Genomic DNA, 18,845 nt, shown 5'->3' on the forward strand with positions numbered 1-18,845 from the left:
GCACCTTGCATCCAACAGGGTAGCAAGATTACGAACAATTTTTGAATTGCATGTAGCATTCCCAATAATTTTAAAGGACGGCTCTTAAATGCTCAAGTTCACTGGAGATCTTACCTACAGTCTAACCAGCAACCGCAGTCTCCTAGTATTTTCATGCTTTGAAGAGATCAGGCCAATGGTATGGCTTGTCTCAAGGACTAGAAAGCCTCGAAGATTTTTAGATAAAGTTAACATTCACTGTGAACCTCAACATGTTTCTTGCTTGCTCTGTGAGCTGATTACCCTTCTCTGGACACTCAATGAAATTACATGGAAATACATTTAAAACAAATAGAAGGAAATACTTTTTTCACTCAAAGATTAGTGAAGCTCTGGAACTCTCTGCCAGAGGATGTGGTAACAGCAATTAGTGTATCTGGGTTTAAAAAAAAGGTTTGGACAAGTTCTTGGAGGAAAAGTCCATATGTTATTGAGATGGACATGGGGGGAGGAGGGGAAAGCCACTGCTTGCGCCTGGATTGGTAGCACAGAATGTTGCTATTAATTGAGTTTCTGCCAGGTGCTTGTGATCCGGATTGGCCACTGTTGGAAGCAGGATACTGGGCTAGATGGACCATTGGTCTGACCCAATATGTCTACTCTTATGTCCTTATAGTGAAGGAGCTTGCTCAGTATTGGGGGTGCTCAGTATCCACTGCACCCATAGAGCTGGTATCTATGCTTTGTCAGCTTCTGCTAATATTATCTCTTCTTTGAGCACAAGCAGGCCTTCATATTCTCACATGTGGGTGACATCATCCGACAGAGCCTGGTGAGGATGCTGACTAGTGAGTGTTGTAGAAGTTTCTAGCAGCATCCCACCGCACTTGAGCTGGTGCCTTCCCGCCTGACGTGTGAGCTGAGATTCTTTTTTTGATGTCTCTGAAGACCTCTTAGTGACTTCAAGAAGTGCGCCCAGTATAATCGGGTGATTTCTGTCATGGGCCTGCACTCTTGGTGCATCGAGTGCCTTGGACTTGACCATGACCCCTCTGCTTCTTTTCTTTTTTTGCAAATGCAAGTGAGAACTCAGCAGGCGCAGAAGGTTCAACGGGAGCAGCTTTTTGGCTCGAAGGTTGATACATCAACTTCGGCACCGATAGCATTGACCTCCATGGCTGCTCAGTCTTCTACACACGCTGGTAGCACACCAGCATCGAGGAAGTTTCCACCTTCCTCGTCATCGAGCACTGATAGTAGACCTGGGACCAGTCAGCATCAGACCCAACAAAGAGGGTGCGCAAGGGTTCGGTGGCAATCCTCGTCGGCACACGCAGACCGGGACTCTATCCATCAGCGAAGACCAAGAAGCATAAGCACCGGTCTTGCTCGACACATGGTGCTAGGAGCACCAGGGCATTGGATCCTCCCATACCCGAGAAGTGCCTGCACCGACAGGAGCGCTCCATCTTCTTGGAAAAGGTGATGGTGCGCAAATCGCCAAATGGCCATGTTCCTGCAACTGGCTTGGCACCGACATCTTCTCAGCCTGCCTCTCCCCCGGTTCTCAAGCCTTTGCCGATGCCCGCCTTCAATGTGCAGTTCTGGAACATGCTAAGAGAGGAGCTGGCACAATTACTGCTCAGGCATCGAGGGCGCTCGCGCCACCAGCGGAACATCCTCATGCCCCCTCTGAGCCTTCATCAATGCGGGTGCAGAGATCTTCGATGCCGGCGCCCCGAAGGGTATCAGAATCAATGCATGCAGTTCCATTCTTGACGTCAGGGGAGGAAGCTTCCCCGGAGTCAGAGGGTAGGGCTGTACCTCAGTGCTGTTTGGGATGTGGACTTTGTTCCACTAGGCCAAGGTCGGCACAGACTCATTCAGTTGCATCTGAGAATGCTGAAGAGTCTCTGATTTGGACCACTCATGGGAGTCAGATGAGGATCCACATTATTTCTCAGTGGAGGATTCATATGGATCTGATCCCTTCCCTCCTCAGGAGAGACGGAAATTTCCATCTGAAGTGCTCTCTTTCACTAGTTTTGTGAGGGAGATGGCTGCGGCTGTCCCATTTAAGTTAGAGATGGAGGAGGAGGCCAGGGTGGAGATATTTGTTCTGGGCTATCTCTCCTCCTAAGGAAGGGGTCACTGTGCCATTGGACCCTATCAAGGACACATTGTTGAAGTGGGAAACCCCCCCTCACTGTGCGGGTCGCACCTAAGAAGGTGGATGCACAGTTTCATATGGCTCCTGGATTTGAGAGGGCACAGGTGCCACACCACTCCATGGTGGTCAAATCCACTCTCAAGCAGGCCAAGAGTTCTAGGTCTCATGCCTTGGCGCCCCTGGGACAAGAGGCCAGGACCTTGGATTCATTTGGGAGGAAGACTTTTCAGGCCTCGGTCTCGATGCTCGTCGCCTGGATCCAATTCTGACAGCTCTGTACGAGCCTTTACTTGGAGTCTTTGGTTAACAGTACGCTTAGACTGGCAGATTCTCTCCCACTGGCCAACAAGCAGATGGAGTGCAGGCATTATCTGGGCAGGAGTGCCTATGACATGTCCAGACTCTCTGGCATAGATGTGGGGATGCACAGACTCTCATGGCTGTGTGTCTCTGACCTCGACCCAGCATTCAAGGAAGGTTAGCGGATGTGCCATGCCAAGGGGACAGTATGTTTGGAGAAAAGGTGGAGGAGGTCGCTGACCCCATTAAAAAAAAAAAACATACAGACACCATCCAAACTCTCTCAGCATCATCCATCTGCATCTTACATAAGTATTGCCATACTGGGAAAGACCAAAGGTCCATCGAGCCCAGCATCCTGTTTCCAACAGTGGCCAATCCAGGTCACAAATACCCGGCAAGATCCCAAAAATGTACAAAACATTTTATACTGCTTATCCCAGAAATAGTTAATAAAGGTTGTTTAAACTATCCGAATTTTCCTTGCATATCTCTGGTTTGCATGGCCCACTTCCCACTCCTTGTCTTGTCCTGAGTGCATTCTACACCTCTCTGGTTTGAAAACCAGCTCTTTAAGGGCATCTTTGCTCAAAAAATCCAATATTCAAGTGGTGAGCATAGCGATTCTCGAAACAGAAAAACATTTTTCTTTTTGTTTTGAAAATGGCCATTTGTTAGACATTGCTGTACTCTGTGCGTCTATCTTTTTGGACCATTTTAGAAAAAAAAAAAGTGTAAGTGAAAAACGCACAAAATCAAGCCATTGGGATGTATGGCGGGGGGGGGGGGGGGCAGCATTCATAGTAGACTGGCCACAAACATCCCAGCAAAGCAGTGGGGCACCCTAGGTGGCTTTAAATGGACTTTTTACATAAAAGGTCCCAGGTACACATCTCACTGTTGGCCTTTAACCTTGTAAGCTCTCCAAAACCACCAATAACCTACTGTTCCCAACTGTACACCACTATATGTGGGTGCAGTAGGTTTTTGAGTTACACTTTTTACCACAAGTATAACAGAGTGGGATATGGGCCTGGGTCTCCTTCTCCACAGTGCATTTCACTGACCACTAAGCTACTCCAGGGACCTGCTTGCTGCTCTCAATAGGAGTGGCCATAACATCTGAAGCTGTCATAGAGGTTGATATGTAATGTTTGGGGATGGGAGGGGGTGAGTGACCACTAGGGGACTAAAGGGGTAGTCATGCCTTAATCCCTACAGTGGCCATTTAGGGCACCTTTTTATGACTTAGTCATGATAAAAACAGGTCTAGACCAAACATCTAAATTTTTTTTTTTTTTTAACAGAGGTTTTTATTGATAACAAATCAAGGTACATTCAGATCCAGACAGTTACATACAGCTCCTGCAATAGTAATCCCCATATTTCCCTACTGAACCCTCCCTCCCTCCCTTCCCCCCCCCCCCCTGTTCCAGTGGTGTCTCTTCTTGCTCTTGAAATTGTTCATATAACGTCCATACTTTAGTGAAGGTCAACATGGAGCCCAACATGGAGCCTCTCCGCAGAGCCGTCATTTTCGACATAGACCTAAACATCTAAATTGTAGCCCTGGATGTTTTTGTTTTGTTCCATTATGGCAGAAAAAATGTCCAGGTTTTGGGAACACCTGAATCCTGCCCCCAACATGCCCCCTTGTGATTTGAATGCATTGTATACAAACTGCATAGCAAAACCATTTAAAAATGAGTTTCGAAAATAGCGATTTGGATGTTCTGGCAAGCAAAATGTCCAAATGCCATTTTGTGCTGCTTTTTGAATGCATTTCGTGTTTCGAAAATGAGCCCCTTAGTGTGCTAAACCAGTGTGAAGGTTTTCTCTGATATTTTAGAAAGAAAACATATGCACATGTTCTTTCTTAGTTTCAGAGTGCACAGCTAATCATTAAAATCCTTTTGTTAGGCAGGGATGCCCGTTATCCCCGTTTCTGTTCACGCTTTCTTTGGAACCGTTGCTATGTAGCATCTGATTAAATGAGGACATCAAGGACCTGTGGGGTCACCTGGTAAAGGTACTTGCGTACGCAGATGATCTGCTGCTGCTCTTGAACTCTGCTCAGACCTCGTTGAAACAGCTCCTTAGTACAATAAGCTATGGGGAGTTGGGAGGGGAAGGGAGGGGGGATGGGGATAGGGGATAACAGGGGGGATAGACAAGAGCGAGGGGGGGGGGAGAGGTTGAATTGTTAATCTGAATGTGTGGGTGCAGGTATTTGACTTTTGTTATATGTTGTGTTCGAGCCATACAATAAACATGATTTAAATATAAAATCCTTTTGTATTGGAACTTTTTATCCCTGAGTTATATAATATGAGCGTCTTGATTTCCTCTACCTTCGTCTTTCCCTCCCAGGCAAGTTATGGTGTAGAGGATCCTGAATACGCGGTCACACAATTGGCACAGACCACGATGAGATCTGAACTGGGGAAACTCACGCTAGACAAGGTCTTTCGGGTGAGTCTCCCTGCGGACGTATTACAGAGTCTGCTTGACCTTGCTTTGAAACACTGAAGAGGTTATATTGGAAAACACTGATCATGGATGTAATATTGAGGGACTATGTTAATCTCTGGGTTTAGGAGTGGGAGAGAATATATTTCACAGGAAATGCACTGCTTACATGCGTTTTCTTGGATTGCCCTGTAGAGGAAGCTCTTAGGCAGTTTTATTATTTATTTATTGCATTTGTATCCCACATTTTCTCACCTGTTGGTAGGTTCAGTGTGACTTACATCTATCAATAGAGAAGGTTACATGTTTCCGATTTTAGTTTGATGTACAGCACCTAATACAATAGATCGGCAATTGCATAGTCTGCATTTACAATATGTTTGGGGCGGAATGGGCTGAATTGGCGAAATTGAGGGTTGCGTCGTCTGTGTGGGTATTTTGGGTGGTTTTCGGTGGTCTCGAAAATTAGGCTGACGCAGAGGGGAAGAACTTCCTGAAATGGTTGGTGTTGAGGCTTTTTTTTTTTTTTTTAATCTTTACCCTTCCTTTTCATGCCAGATGTTCCTTCTGTCATTATTTCCTAACCCTCCCCTGAAGGCCAGTCAGATTTTCAGGGTTGCCACAATAAACATGCATGGGATAGATTTACATATACTGGAGGAGAGATGTATGCTAATTTCTCATGCACATTCATTGTGGCAGTCTTGAAAACCTGACTGGCTAGGTGTGTTTTTGATGGAAGGATTGGGTAACACTGTCTTAGTTGCTTAGGTAGAAGACCAGAGAGTGGGGAGAGGAAACAAGGAAAGAGGATGATTGAGAGAGGTAAAGAGGAGCATGAAAAAGAAAAGGGATTGGGAAAGGGAGGGGACGGAGAGAGAAGGAACAGGAAGATGGGGTTGGGGGAAGAGAGGAAAGGGGCTGTAACAGTAGGTGATGCACCTGGCTGGTTGGAGTAATCTAGACTTTTGGAGTCTCAGTAGAGAGAGGTCCAATATTGTGACTCTGACGACTTGCCTATGAAGAAAGACTAAGGAGGCTAGGGCTTTTCAGCTTGGAGAAGAGACGGCTGAGGGGAGACACGATAGAGGTATATAAAATAATGAGTGGAGTGGAACAGGTGGATGTGAAGCGTCTGTTCACGCTTTCCAAAAATACTAGGACTAGGGGCCATGCAATGAAACTACAGTGTAGTAAATTTAAAACACATCGGAAAAAATGTTTCTTCACCCAACGCATAATTAAACTCTGGAATTCGTTGCCGGAGAACGTGGTGAAGGCGGTTAGCTTAGCAGAGTTTAAAAAGGGGCTAGACGGTTTCCTAAAGGACAAGTCCATAAACCACTATTAAATGGACTTGGGAAAAATCCACAATTCCAGGAATAACATGTATAGAATGTTTGTACGTGTGGGAAGCTTGCCAGGTGCCCTTGGCCTGGATTGGCCGCTGTCGTGGACAGGATGCTGGGCTCGATGGACCCTTGGTCTTTTCCCAGTGTGGCATTACTTATGTACTTATGACAGTAGAAACCGAAGTCCCATAGATTGGTCCTCTTCTGATAACACTTCAGATGGGCAGTATTGTGTTGGATTTTATCATATCCTGATCCAAGCATATTTCAGGAAGCATGGGAAGTGATATTCACCAATTGATATTTAATTGCAGTCTGGTAATCTTTTTTTCGGCGATGCTACAGCTTCTGACTGGCGCTGATCCCCCCTGTCCTCTGCTTTTCCACTTTAGGAGCGGGAATCTCTGAACGCCAACATTGTGGATGCTATCAATCAGGCCTCTGATTTTTGGGGGATCCGCTGCCTGCGCTACGAGATCAAAGATATCCATGTTCCCCCACGAGTGAAGGAATCCATGCAGATGCAGGTACGAGGGTCCTGGAATGCCAGCCTTGCGCTGGCAAATAAAATAAAAGATCTGGTTAATGGGGAGGTGAAGCCGACAGTGTTCTCATGCTGTCCATACGCCCAGCAAAGCCCAGCCTGCCACACACCCAGATATAACAACATTGAATCCTTTTTCTCTTCCTGAGACTATGAAACTTTTTTTCTGCTAGGGCAGCTGATGCAAAGAATGACTTGACAGCAGAGAAAGGGTTCAGGACTCTTCAGCCTCTAATCCCTATCCCCTGGAAGTGAGGATACAGCGAGGAGACCCAGTCCAGACCAAATTGGCTATTTAAACTAGCCCCATATGAGATCTGCATGCTGGTTTCCTCTTTCCCCTTCTCTTAATCGGAACATACATAACCGGTACTGTATTTAGAGAACAGTGCAATGGCACACAGTCCCCGGTTTATGTAGAATAATGCTGTAAAGTTTTGCCTGTATGTCGAAGAACACAGAAACCTCTGCAGTCCAGGGCAGTGACTCAGCCCTTATGGTAATTTCTGTGCCTTGGTACTGGCAGTGCCGACAATTATACAGAAATGCATCTGAAGATGCGGGTTCAGATCATAGGAGCCGGCTTTGTCCCCAATATTGAGAAAATTCCTTGTATCTGTCCAGACAAGGGGTTATATCCATTGGGTTTAGCACCCCCAATAATTTTGAAAAGCTGGCTCCCCGGGTTCAGATCACACCACCACTCGCTATCACCTTAAAAGTCTGTAAGCAGCTAAGCTCACATTGCCAGCTCTTTTTTGAGGTCAGGAAGAACATCAATAGTGAAAATAGTACAGAATGCTAGAATCCCAGCCTAGCCACTAGGAAAGAGGATATAGCACCTGGGAGAGGTCGAGGTGCTCAATTCATTATTACCTTCTGGGCTTGGGCTAATGGAAACCACAGAAGTGGAGAAACCACCAAAATCCCACGGGGAGAAACAGCAGAGGAACCAAAAGTGGGAAATGGATCAGGCACTCCAAACAGAGACGAAGGAACACTCAATATACAGTCTAATCTTCAAAATGTTTTCCAAGTGTCCTACCAGCACTTGCTGGGAGCACAAGTATTTCTGTCCACCAACACTACAGTCTTTTTCAAGACCCCTATTAGCTGTCCAGTCTTGGTACAGGGAACCACACGTGCCTACCACCATGATAGGCTCATTCCAGTTGCTATTATCAGTCATATGAACTTATACATAGTAACATAGTAGATGACAGCATGAAAAGACCTGCACGGTCCACCCAGTCTGCCCAACAAGATAAACTCATATGTGCTACTTTTTGTGTATACCCTACCTTGATTTGTACCTGTCATTTTCAGGGCACAGACCTTATAAGTCTGCCCAGCACTATCCCCACCTCCCAACCACCAGCCCCGCCTCCCACCACTGGTTCCGCCACCTAATCTCGGCTAAGCTTCTGAGGATCCATTCCTTCTGAACAGGATTCCTTTATGTTTATCCCACGCATGTTTGAATTCTGTTACCATTTGCATCTCCACCACCTCCCACGGGAGGGCATTCCAAGCATCCACCACTCTCTCCGTGAAGAAATACTTCCTGACATTTTTCTTGTCTGCCCCCCTTCAATCTCATTTCATGCCCTCTAGTTCTACCGCCTTCCCATCTCTGGAAAAGGTTCATTTGCGAATTAATACCTTTCAAATATTTGAAGTCTGTATCATATCACCCCTGTTTCTCCTTTCCTCCAGGGTATACATGTTCAGGTCAGCAAGTCTGTCCTCATGCGTCTTGTAACACAAATCCCATACCATACAAATACCATACAAACGATAAGACTCCTGAGGCAGGCACGTTTGTACCAAACATGGTACTGTGTCGAGTCATCTCCAAGAGTCACCAATAAAAGATTTTTTTGAAGATTAAACTGTATATTGAGTGCCTGATCCATTTCCCACTTTTGGTTCCTCTGCTCTTTGGGTTTAATGGAGCCAGCAGTTTATCGGGGACTGGATGTGGGATAACAGGGCCCAGCAGTTCATCATCAGTGTTGTACCACAGGTGGAGGCTGAACGGAAGAAGAGAGCCATGGTGCTGGAGTCGGAGGGCACCAGGGAGTCTGCCATTAATGTGGCTGAGGGACAGAAGCAGGCTCAGATCTTGGCATCTGAGGCTGAGAAAGCTGAACAGATCAACAGAGCTGCAGGTAGGCCTTCTGGGGCATCTTTAACATTTTGTCTTCTCAATCCTAATCTTACTCTGTTCTGTTTACTTGGAATAGATGGTGGTTAGATTTGGCAGAGGATTTGAGAGGTGCTGGATAGGGCAGCTTTGAAGTAAAATCTTCTCTTTCATATCACCCCATTGTGTATTGCTTCCCAAACCTACTTACAGTTCTTTCCCTTTTTCCCTAAATTGAACTTACCTTGGGTGGCAACTACTGTCTCTTTCCCCTTCTCAGTTTAGTCTCTTCCTTATATCCTTTTATTTTTTTCCCCTCTCCCCCTTATGTTGTGTTTTCTCCTCCTGTTCTTCCTGTTGTTTTCTCTGTACAAATGACATTTCATTTTCCTGTCATATTTTGTGGTTAGTTTTCCTTTTCCAATTTGTTTTTAATTAATTGTAAACCGCCGAATACAGCTAATCAGTTATGGCGGTATAGTAATTCTCAATAAACTATATGTTTTTTTTACTGATTGATGGAACTGTAAACAGCTGTGATGTTAACAAATGGCAGTATAGTAAGCCTTGAATAAACTAAACTTTCTGTAAATTTGTTATGCTGTTATATTTTGGTATGTGGTGTTATTGTTTGACTATGCTGTTTTTTATATATATATTTTTTTTATGTTGTGATTAATACAGCTTGTTGTGGATTTTTTTTCTTCTGTTCATTGCTTCTTTCTAAGTGTGTAGAGAAATGTATTTATTTTGTTTGCTTTAATTTGATTTATTGTCACTCTGAACTGGATTTTGTGTTGAATTTGCCGGATGGCTTTTATGTTAATCTTAGTTGTAAACTCTGCTGTTTATATGAAAGGCATTACATTAAACAGAACAAACTGAAGTCCAAAACCCTCTGCCCAGAGGTGCCAGTCAGTTCCTTTCTTCATAGAGGTATATAATTCTTTGTCCATTTTGGTCAAGAGATCAGAACAGTGAGGGTAGAGATGTCTTGGGTAAAACAATACTCTCGAAAAGTGTTACAGAACTCGCCTACCGTGGGGGGAGGGGGGGACCCAACAACAGGGTAACTGAAGTGTATCATAAATTTTGTTTGTACTTTTTTTTTTCCCATTTTCCTTTCTTTTCTACTGGAACTTTATATATCATCCCCAAAACAAAATATCTACCGAATACCTGTGGCTCATAGTTTCATTTTAATAACAATTTCAATATTGTACATTTACTGCAAAAATAAAATTGAGCTCAACATAGATCTACCACTAATATATCATTTCATCATTGCTTTACCAAACATTGTATTGAAATCCAAAAGTCCCTGTTGTGCTGTTTCTGCTGTCAGATCTATAAAAATCCACAGGGGTGATAACTATAACCCTTCCCATGCATCTCCTTGCAGGTGAAGCCAATGCTATCTTAGCCAGAGCCAAGGCAAGAGGAGAAGCCCTTCGAGTACTGTCTGAAGCACTGATGGAGCAGGTAAGCTGGAGTCTGCCCTTGTTCACTACTAAGAAAAGCAGATCTATTTGGAACGCATGGTGTCTGTGACACTTGAGAGCACCAAGGGTATAGGAAATTGGGTGAGAGGGGTTCCTTCAGCAAGCTTGGCTTGGGCGGTTTGTACTCCAGTGGGGTTCAGTCCTCCTGAAGAAGCAAAATACAGTTTGTATAGAGGACTGTCGGAGGAGTTTTAAATGGATGAGTGTAGTACCCTGAAGATGTCCAGTGGAGTCTGTCTCGTCTCTCCGATTTATAAAAGTGACTATACAGTACCATTGACCATGGGGGTTGTGTTTATCTTTTTCAACATTTGTACTGTTGGAAATTTGGACTGTAATATGAGGGAAAGGATTGATGCTGTGTTTAGGATGAGAAAGGTTGCATGTATACGACTATTTCTGTGGATAAGGGGAGTCGTGAGTGATGTGAGACCTCATAGGTTTTAAAAATTTTGTATGTTTAGAATAAAGATTGTTGTTTGGTTTTGTTTTTTTTCTACTTTATAAATTGGCATTCAATTCTGGTTGCCGTAGCTCAAAAAAGATATAGCGGAATTAGAAAAGGTTCAAAGAAGAGCAACCAGAATGATAAAGGGGATGGAACTCCTTCCATATGAGGAAAGGCTAAAGAGGTTAGGGCTCTTCATTCGATTTTTTCACTCTTTCAAAAAGCACAAAGACCAGGGGACATTACATGGACATTACGATGAAATTACATGGAAATTCTTTTAAAAGAAATAGGAGGAAGTGTTTTTCCACTCAAAGAATAGTTAAGCTCTGGAACTCGTGAGTGCTTGCACAATCCTCATGTTCACTCTACTACTACTACTACTACTATTTAGCATTTCTATAGCGCTACAAGGCATACGCAGCGCTGCACAAACATAGAAGAAAGACAGTCCCTGCTCAAAGAGCTATGTAATAAAAGTGAGCCAAGTATAGGACAATCAAGCCATTGTGACATCACTGATGAGGTTGGCTCTTATTGGTGGCCTGAGGCATTATGACATCACAATATTAGCTCTGGTTACAAGAGACTACTACTACTACTACTATTTAGCATTTCTATAGCGCTACAAGGCATACGCAGCGCTGCACAAACATAGAAGAAAGACAGTCCCTGCTCAAAGAGCTATGTAATAAAAGTGAGCCAAGTATAGGACAATCAAGCCATTGTGACATCACTGATGAGGTTGGCTCTTATTGGTGGCCTGAGGCATTATGACATCACAATATCACCTCTGATTACAAGAGACTACTACTACTACTACTACTATTTAGCATTTCTATAGCGCTACAAGGCGTACGCAGCGCTGCACAAACATAGAAGAAAGACAGTCCCTGCTCAAAGAGCTATGTAATAAAAGTGAGCCAAGTATAGGACAATCAAGCCATTGTGACATCACTGATGAGGTTGGCTCTTATTGGTGGCCTGAGGCATTATGACATCACAATATTAGCTCTGGTTACAAGAGACTACTACTACTACTATTTAGCATTTCTATAGCGCTACAAGGCGTACGCAGCGCTGCACAAACATAGAAGAAAGACAGTCCCTGCTCAAAGAGCTATGTAATAAAAGTGAGCCAAGTATAGGACAATCAAGCCATTGTGACATCACTGATGAGGTTGGCTCTTATTGGTGGCCTGAGGCATTATGACATCACAATATTAGCTCTGGTTACAAGAGACTACTACTACTACTACTATTTAGCATTTCTATAGCGCTACAAGGCATACGCAGCGCTGCACAAACATAGAAGAAAGACAGTCCCTGCTCAAAGAGCTATGTAATAAAGTGAGCCAAGTATAGGACAATCAAGCCATTGTGACATCACTGATGAGGTTGGCTCTTATTGGTGGCCTGAGGCATTATGACATCACAATATCACCTCTGATTACAAGAGACTACTACTACTACTATTTAGCATTTCTATAGCGCTACAAGGCGTACGCAGCGCTGCACAAACATAGAAGAAAGACAGTCCCTGCTCAAAGAGCTATGTAATAAAAGTGAGCCAAGTATAGGACAATCAAGCCATTGTGACATCACTGATGAGGTTGGCTCTTATTGGTGGCCTGAGGCATTATGACATCACAATATCACCTCTGATTACAAGAGACTACTACTACTACTACTATTTAGCATTTCTATAGCGCTACAAGGCGTACGCAGCGCTGCACAAACATAGAAGAAAGACAGTCCCTGCTCAAAGAGCTATGTAATAAAAGTGAGCCAAGTATAGGACAATCAAGCCATTGTGACATCACTGATGAGGTTGGCTCTTATTGGTGGCCTGAGGCATTATGACATCACAATATCACCTCTGATTACAAGAGACTACTACTACTACTACTGTTTAGCATTTCTATAGCGCTACAAGGCGTACGCAGCGCTGCACAAACATAGAAGAAAGACAGTCCCTGCTCAAAGAGCTATGTAATAAAAGTGAGCCAAGTATAGGACAATCAAGCCATTGTGACATCACTGATGAGGTTGGCTCTTATTGGTGGCCTGAGGCATTATGACATCACAATATTAGCTCTGGTTACAAGAGACTACTACTACTACTACTATTTAGCATTTCTATAGCGCTACAAGGCGTACGCAGCGCTGTACAAACCTGATCCATAGCTGTGTCCTGCAGTTTTCCCCACACTTCTTCCTCTCCCCCTGGATCTTCTTCATGGCCTTCACCTTTCCTACTACTACTTAACATTTCTAAAGCGCTACTAGGGTTACGCAGCGCTGTACAATTTAACATGGAAGGACAGTCCCTGCTCAAGGAGCTTACAATCTAAAAGACAGGTGAACAATCTAGAGACAAGTGTACAATCTAAAAGACAAGTATAGAGACAATCTGATAGGGCATACTATGTTTCTCGAAAGGTTAGGTGCTTGCACAATCCTCATGTTCACTCAGAACCTGATCCATAGCTGTGTCCTGCAGTTTTCCCTACACTTCTTCCTCTCCCCCCTGGATCTTCTTCATGGCCTTCGCCTTTCCAAAAGTAGAGAGTTAATGTGACTCTGTGGAGGGGTGTCTTGATATTTGCCAAGAGCTTGAACATAGTGCTAATCTGGCTCTGTTCACAGGCACTTGGGATAGGAATGAAGAGCAGGCCCTGGCCTACGACTGCTGCTGGGGGTCTGAGTGTTATCACACAGCTAGAGAGCTTGGTTACCTGGCTGCTCCATGTTTTCCAAGACAGACCTGTCCACAGGAAACGAGTGTCTTCTGCCTTTAGTTTCATGTGCATATGTGACAGCGAGAAGAGTCCCAGCATACAAATGATTTCAAATGACACTGTTGTCTTGTCTCTTCTTTACAGAATGGCAACGCTGCAGCATCCCTGACAATAGCAGAGCAGTACGTGTCTGCTTTCGCTAAGCTTGCGCAGGAGTCCAACACCATCCTTCTGCCATCCAACACCGGAGATATCACCAGCATGGTCACGCAGGTGAGCAAAATAGGAGGTCGTTCTGTGAGTGTCTCGGTTTAGGAACCCTGGTGATAGTCTGGCATCTGGCTGCACAGTTTCTGTTACAGAACACTAATGTAACCCGCTATCGGGTTGCCTCAGTTGTAGCAGCCGTAGACCTGGTGTAACTGGGCACCCAGATGTGGAAAGGGTGCAGCAACACAGTATTCTGAAAGGGTTGCACAAGTGGCAGGCCTCTGTTTACGCCCCCGGTGCATTTAGGCGTCCTTAAGACCCGCATTTAGGCATCCTTAAGAATAGTGCTTAGGGGGAATATTGACATTTATATGCGTTTGTGCAAATTCATCTGTATTTATTTATTTATTAATTATTGCATTTGTTCCCCGCGCTTTCCCACTCAAAGCAGGTTCAATGTGGCTTACATAGTAATAGGGATTACAAAGTATTGATACAGAGAATATAAGCTAAGTATAGCAGAATAGTAAGAGAGATAGGCAGGTAGAGATGGGCAAGGGTGAAGGGAGTAGGAGGGGTAAGAGCAAGGGTAGGTGAGCATTGGAGGAGGCGGGAGGGGGATGGGACACGGGATAAGCAAAGGGAAATTTGGTGGGAGATGTAGTCTAGGTCATTGTTTCCTGGGTATGTGTTGGGTATTCTGCACTTTAGACACATAGGACTAGATATTCTATATATCGCGCCTAAAAATTGGCGCCGAAACGAAATACACCTAGGCCTAAATTTCTGTGTGGTTTATAGAATATGCCGAGCGCCCGTCCGCGCGACTAAATTTAGTCGCGGGTACTTGCAGCAAGTAAAACTTGGTGTAAATGGAGTGGTCAAACAGTACGTTCTGCTTGTGCTAACCATACGTTTGATGTTTTTGTCGAACAGTGATGTACTGACTTCTCAATAAACTTCTACAAATTAAAAAAAAAAATGATGATGCCTAAATTACGATTGTATAACAACGCGTGTAGATTTTAGAAACTCCCACGATCCACCCATTCCATGCCCACAGCTCTCTTTTCAACTGTGCGACTTAGAATTTACATGCGTCACATTATAGAATACGCTTAAGACAGTTCTGCGTGTAAATTCTAATTCCAATTAGTGTCAATCATTGCTTGTTAAGTGGCAGTTAGTGGCGCTGATTGGCTTGTTCACTGCACTGTATAGAATCCCAGGGATAATGTGTTGCATAAATGTAATTGCCTTGTTCTAGAATTGCCCCCACGGTTTCCCTTCTGCACTTTCATCCTACCTCTCTTTACCAGATTTGACATGTTCCCAGACCAGAGACTAAGCAGGTGCTTTGGACATCTCCGTCCAAAAGGTGGAACTATAGGCAGAGCTAGTTACAGTATAGTGCCTGATGTGCACTATAAGAAGGGGAAGGTAACAGCATTTTTATTTGCAACTCTAAAATCCATCCCCATATATTATACTAATTTTTTTGCTCTGGGAACTGACAATTATTATAAAAAAATAAAGGCTGTTTATTTACAAGTGAGGGAAAGTAACTGGAAATTATATGCAGTTCAAGGCAAATGCAGGATAACTCTGGGAAATGAAAGAGACGTGTTCTTGTCAGAGTGAATGCACATTAAAGCCTAGGTCAGGCCTGGAATCCGGCCTCCTATCCTTACCATTTAGTAATAACAGTGCTGGTATACAACCTAAATGTAGATTGAGGGTAGCAGGTGAACAGCTGGGTGCAGAAGATCCCCGACAGGGCACAGCAGTGCTGGCAGAAACCTGAATTGATGGTAAGTCAGGTTAGGTGGAAAAACCAGCTCTCCTTCCTTGGTTTTCAGTACCTCTTTATACAGTTCTGGTGGAGGCAGAAGTCCTTGAAACTGGCAAGCTCTTCCCCATGTTCCAGATTTTCTGACCTTGGAAATTATTGCAAAGTCATGTTGGATCAGTAAATTGCCACTCCAGTGGGGGAGGGGGGGGGGTCTCAGGCTTCACGTGATCCAGTGATATGGCCTTGGTTCAGTCCCTAGGCCCAGGCTTTGAAGTAGCTGAGTCACCGTGACTCAGGGTGCATGTCACAGTCTAAGGATGTTTGTCAGGTGATTGCATTGGGCAATCTGTCCACAGGCCATCCTGTTTTTGTTTGATGGTGGACCTAGGGAAGAATCAGAGCACAGTTAATGCTGTTTATGCATGGCTTGTAGTATCTGATATTGTGGTTGTTACCAAGCTCTCATATAGTTTACTCCTGCCAGAATTCTGTGCAATTGCAGAGCGCAGAATCTGCGCTCCAAGGCTGGATGGCTCGCCTCTGTGGGCCCTCCCCAGCCTGTGGCAAAAGCTGGCTGGCTCCCCTGCTGCCCTCCCAGGCCTACCTGAATATACCCTGGTGGTCTAGTGGTCTCTTCATGGGCAGGAAACAGCCCTACTCTTTCCTGCCTGTTTCTGCCACGCTCTGGCTCATGCCGCCTCTTTTTCGAAATGGTTGCTGAGACTTCAAGCAGTAATCTCGTGAGAATGTCACAGGGAGTCACAGCGGCCGTTTGGAAAAAGCACCAGCCCAGACCAGCAGCAGCGGGCAGGAAAGAGTGGGGTTCTTTTCTGCCTCAAAGAAGTACTCCCCTGTGGCTCCTGCCTCCTGTGTGAGCGGCAGGCTGAAAAAGAATATTGATGGCCTGTGGGTGCAGGGAGGGAGCTGTTTAAAAAAAAAAACAAAAAGTGGATGTGGAGGGAGGGGGCTGAAACAAAAGGTGGATGCTATATGTGTGGGTGGGTGTGGATGTATGGGAGTAGGGTTACCATTCGTCCGGATTTCTCCGGACATGTCCTCTTTTTGAGGGCATGTCCGGGGCATCCGGCGGATTTTGCCCGCACGCACGTTTGTCCAGATTTCTGGATAAACGGGCAGGCGATCGGTGCCGTGGGTCTGGTCTCCCTCCCCTCCCCTCCCCTTCCTTACCATGTTCCCTGGTGGTCTAGTGACGTCTTCTGGGCAGGAAAGAGCCCCCTCTTTCCTGCCCGGAGTGCTGCCTCCCTTGTCCATCATCCTTCTTGGTCTGGCTGGGGATTCAAAATGGCCGCCGAGAGTTGCAGTCTCGCGAGGCCGCTTCAACTCTCGGCGACCATTTTGAATCCCCAGCCGAGACCGAGGAGGAAGCAGCAGGCAAGGGCAGGCAGCACTCCGGGCAGGAAAGAGGGGACGCTTTCCTGCCCCGAAGAGAAGACGCCACTAGACCACCAGAGCTAGATAGTGAGGGGGGGTATGTGATGGGGGGGGGTATGTGACAGGGGGAGGGGACTATGTGACGGGGGAGGAGAATAGAGGGTGGAACGAGGACCCGAAGGGGGCATGACGGGGCGGGGTAGTGGGCGTGACGTGTCCTCTTTTTGAGAGGACACAAAATGGTAACCCTATATGGGAGGGAGGGGGCTGTAAAGATGCATGCTATGTGTGGATGCAGGGAGGGGGCTTGAAATAAATATAGATGCTATGGGTGCTGGGAAAATATAGATGGTTTCTGTGTATGGGGGGGGGGGGGGCTGTAATATTGGTTAAATTATGACAAACTTGCAGAATTTGCAAATTTTATGCAGAGAATTTTGATTTTTTTTTTTGGTGCAGGATTTTTGGCCGGAGTAATAGTTATATAGGCAGGGGTTTTGCCCTACAGAATAACTTACCCTTGGTCGGTGTGTCCTCGCTGAACTGAACTTTTCTTTTTTTTCTGTTCTCTCTATAACAAGGCCATGAGCATTTATGGGACACTGACCAAGCCTTCTCCTCAGAAGATCCATAGCCCCACCTTGCCTGACAGTGACAGAATACGATTACAGAACTCGAAGCCTTTAGATCCAGAAGAAACTGACTCTACCTACGGCCGTGCCCGAAGCTTGGGAGAATGAGCGAATATCTCACGTGTCCTTTTCTGAAGGAGTTACACCACCTCTCCTTTGCTGTATGGACTTTTCAGCTTTGCTTCCTCTTTTGTTTTTTTAAATTTGAACTTAATTATGTAATAAAATATGGGAATATGTTTGATATCCCTTTGTAAATTCCTTGCTGTAGTCAGACACCTTCTGTTTGATATTGGAGCACAGCAAGGAGCTGCTGCTGGCTGTTACCCTCTCACTGTAGAGTCAAGGCTCCAATTAGCAGGTGAAAGTAGTGCAAAGCAGGCCATGAAGTCTACTACAACTACTAGTACAAATCATTTCTACAGCGCTACCAGTTGTACGCAGCGCTTCACAATTGAACATGAAGAAAAGACAGTCCCTGCTCAAAAGAGCTTACAATCTAAATCAGGACAGACAGACAGGACACATAAGGAAAGGGGACTGTTGAAGAGAGGAAGACAAGATAAAGGTTACGAGCAGGTGACAAGTTAGGAATTAAAAGCAGCATCAAACAGGTAGGCCTTTAGCCGGGATTTGAAGGCGGCCAGGGATGGAGCTTGACGTAATGGCTCAGGAAGTCGGTGCTTTGCACCATCAGTAACACTTCTGCTTTTAGGGCTTAATAACTAGTCCTCACAGGGGTGGGATAAAAAGAAACAAGCATTTGTTGGCTAAACAGTGAAAAAATTGTCTTTGCATTTTACACTGTGAGAAATGTTCAGCTATAGAAGATTTTATTGACTTGGGCCTTTGTGTTCGTCTTCCTCCTCCCACATGATCTGGTGCACGGTTCCTCCTAATGTCAGGTAAACTTCATTAAAGTACCAGGAGGAATGGTTTCCATATTATGAAAAGCTCAAAGACCAGGTGGAATAATCAGAATTTGAAGGGAAAGCGAGATAGTACTTTTTTAAGGAGGGGGGGGGGGGGGGGGTTACCCATCTTCCTCTGTGTATCCAGTTTTAACTATGAGTGGCCTTGGTGGGTTATGGTTACAGATGTTTGCTATTCACAACCAGAGATTTTTCATATCTCTGTGTTAGACACTGTTGGTTGAACACTAGTTGTG

At 45.0% G+C, this 18,845-nt stretch overlaps 1 protein-coding gene across 1 annotated transcript in view; it reads left to right on the forward strand.

The window, feature by feature from the left end:
• The window catches only part of STOML2 (stomatin like 2), a 41,155-nt gene extending 23,217 nt beyond the window's left edge, over positions 1-17,938 (forward strand). Inside the window, exons 5-10 of the mRNA XM_030192823.1 lie at positions 4,820-4,921; positions 6,663-6,797; positions 8,841-8,985; positions 10,363-10,442; positions 13,796-13,924; positions 17,627-17,938. Coding sequence (XP_030048683.1) covers positions 4,820-4,921; positions 6,663-6,797; positions 8,841-8,985; positions 10,363-10,442; positions 13,796-13,924; positions 17,627-17,785 — 750 coding nt within the window. The 3' untranslated portion in view covers positions 17,786-17,938. The remainder of the gene's footprint in view (positions 1-4,819; positions 4,922-6,662; positions 6,798-8,840; positions 8,986-10,362; positions 10,443-13,795; positions 13,925-17,626) is intronic.
• The last annotated feature ends 907 nt before the right edge of the window (positions 17,939-18,845 follow it).

Source organism: Microcaecilia unicolor, chromosome 2, assembly GCF_901765095.1.
Source record: "Microcaecilia unicolor chromosome 2, aMicUni1.1, whole genome shotgun sequence".
Classification (NCBI taxonomy): Eukaryota; Metazoa; Chordata; class Amphibia; order Gymnophiona; family Siphonopidae; genus Microcaecilia; species Microcaecilia unicolor.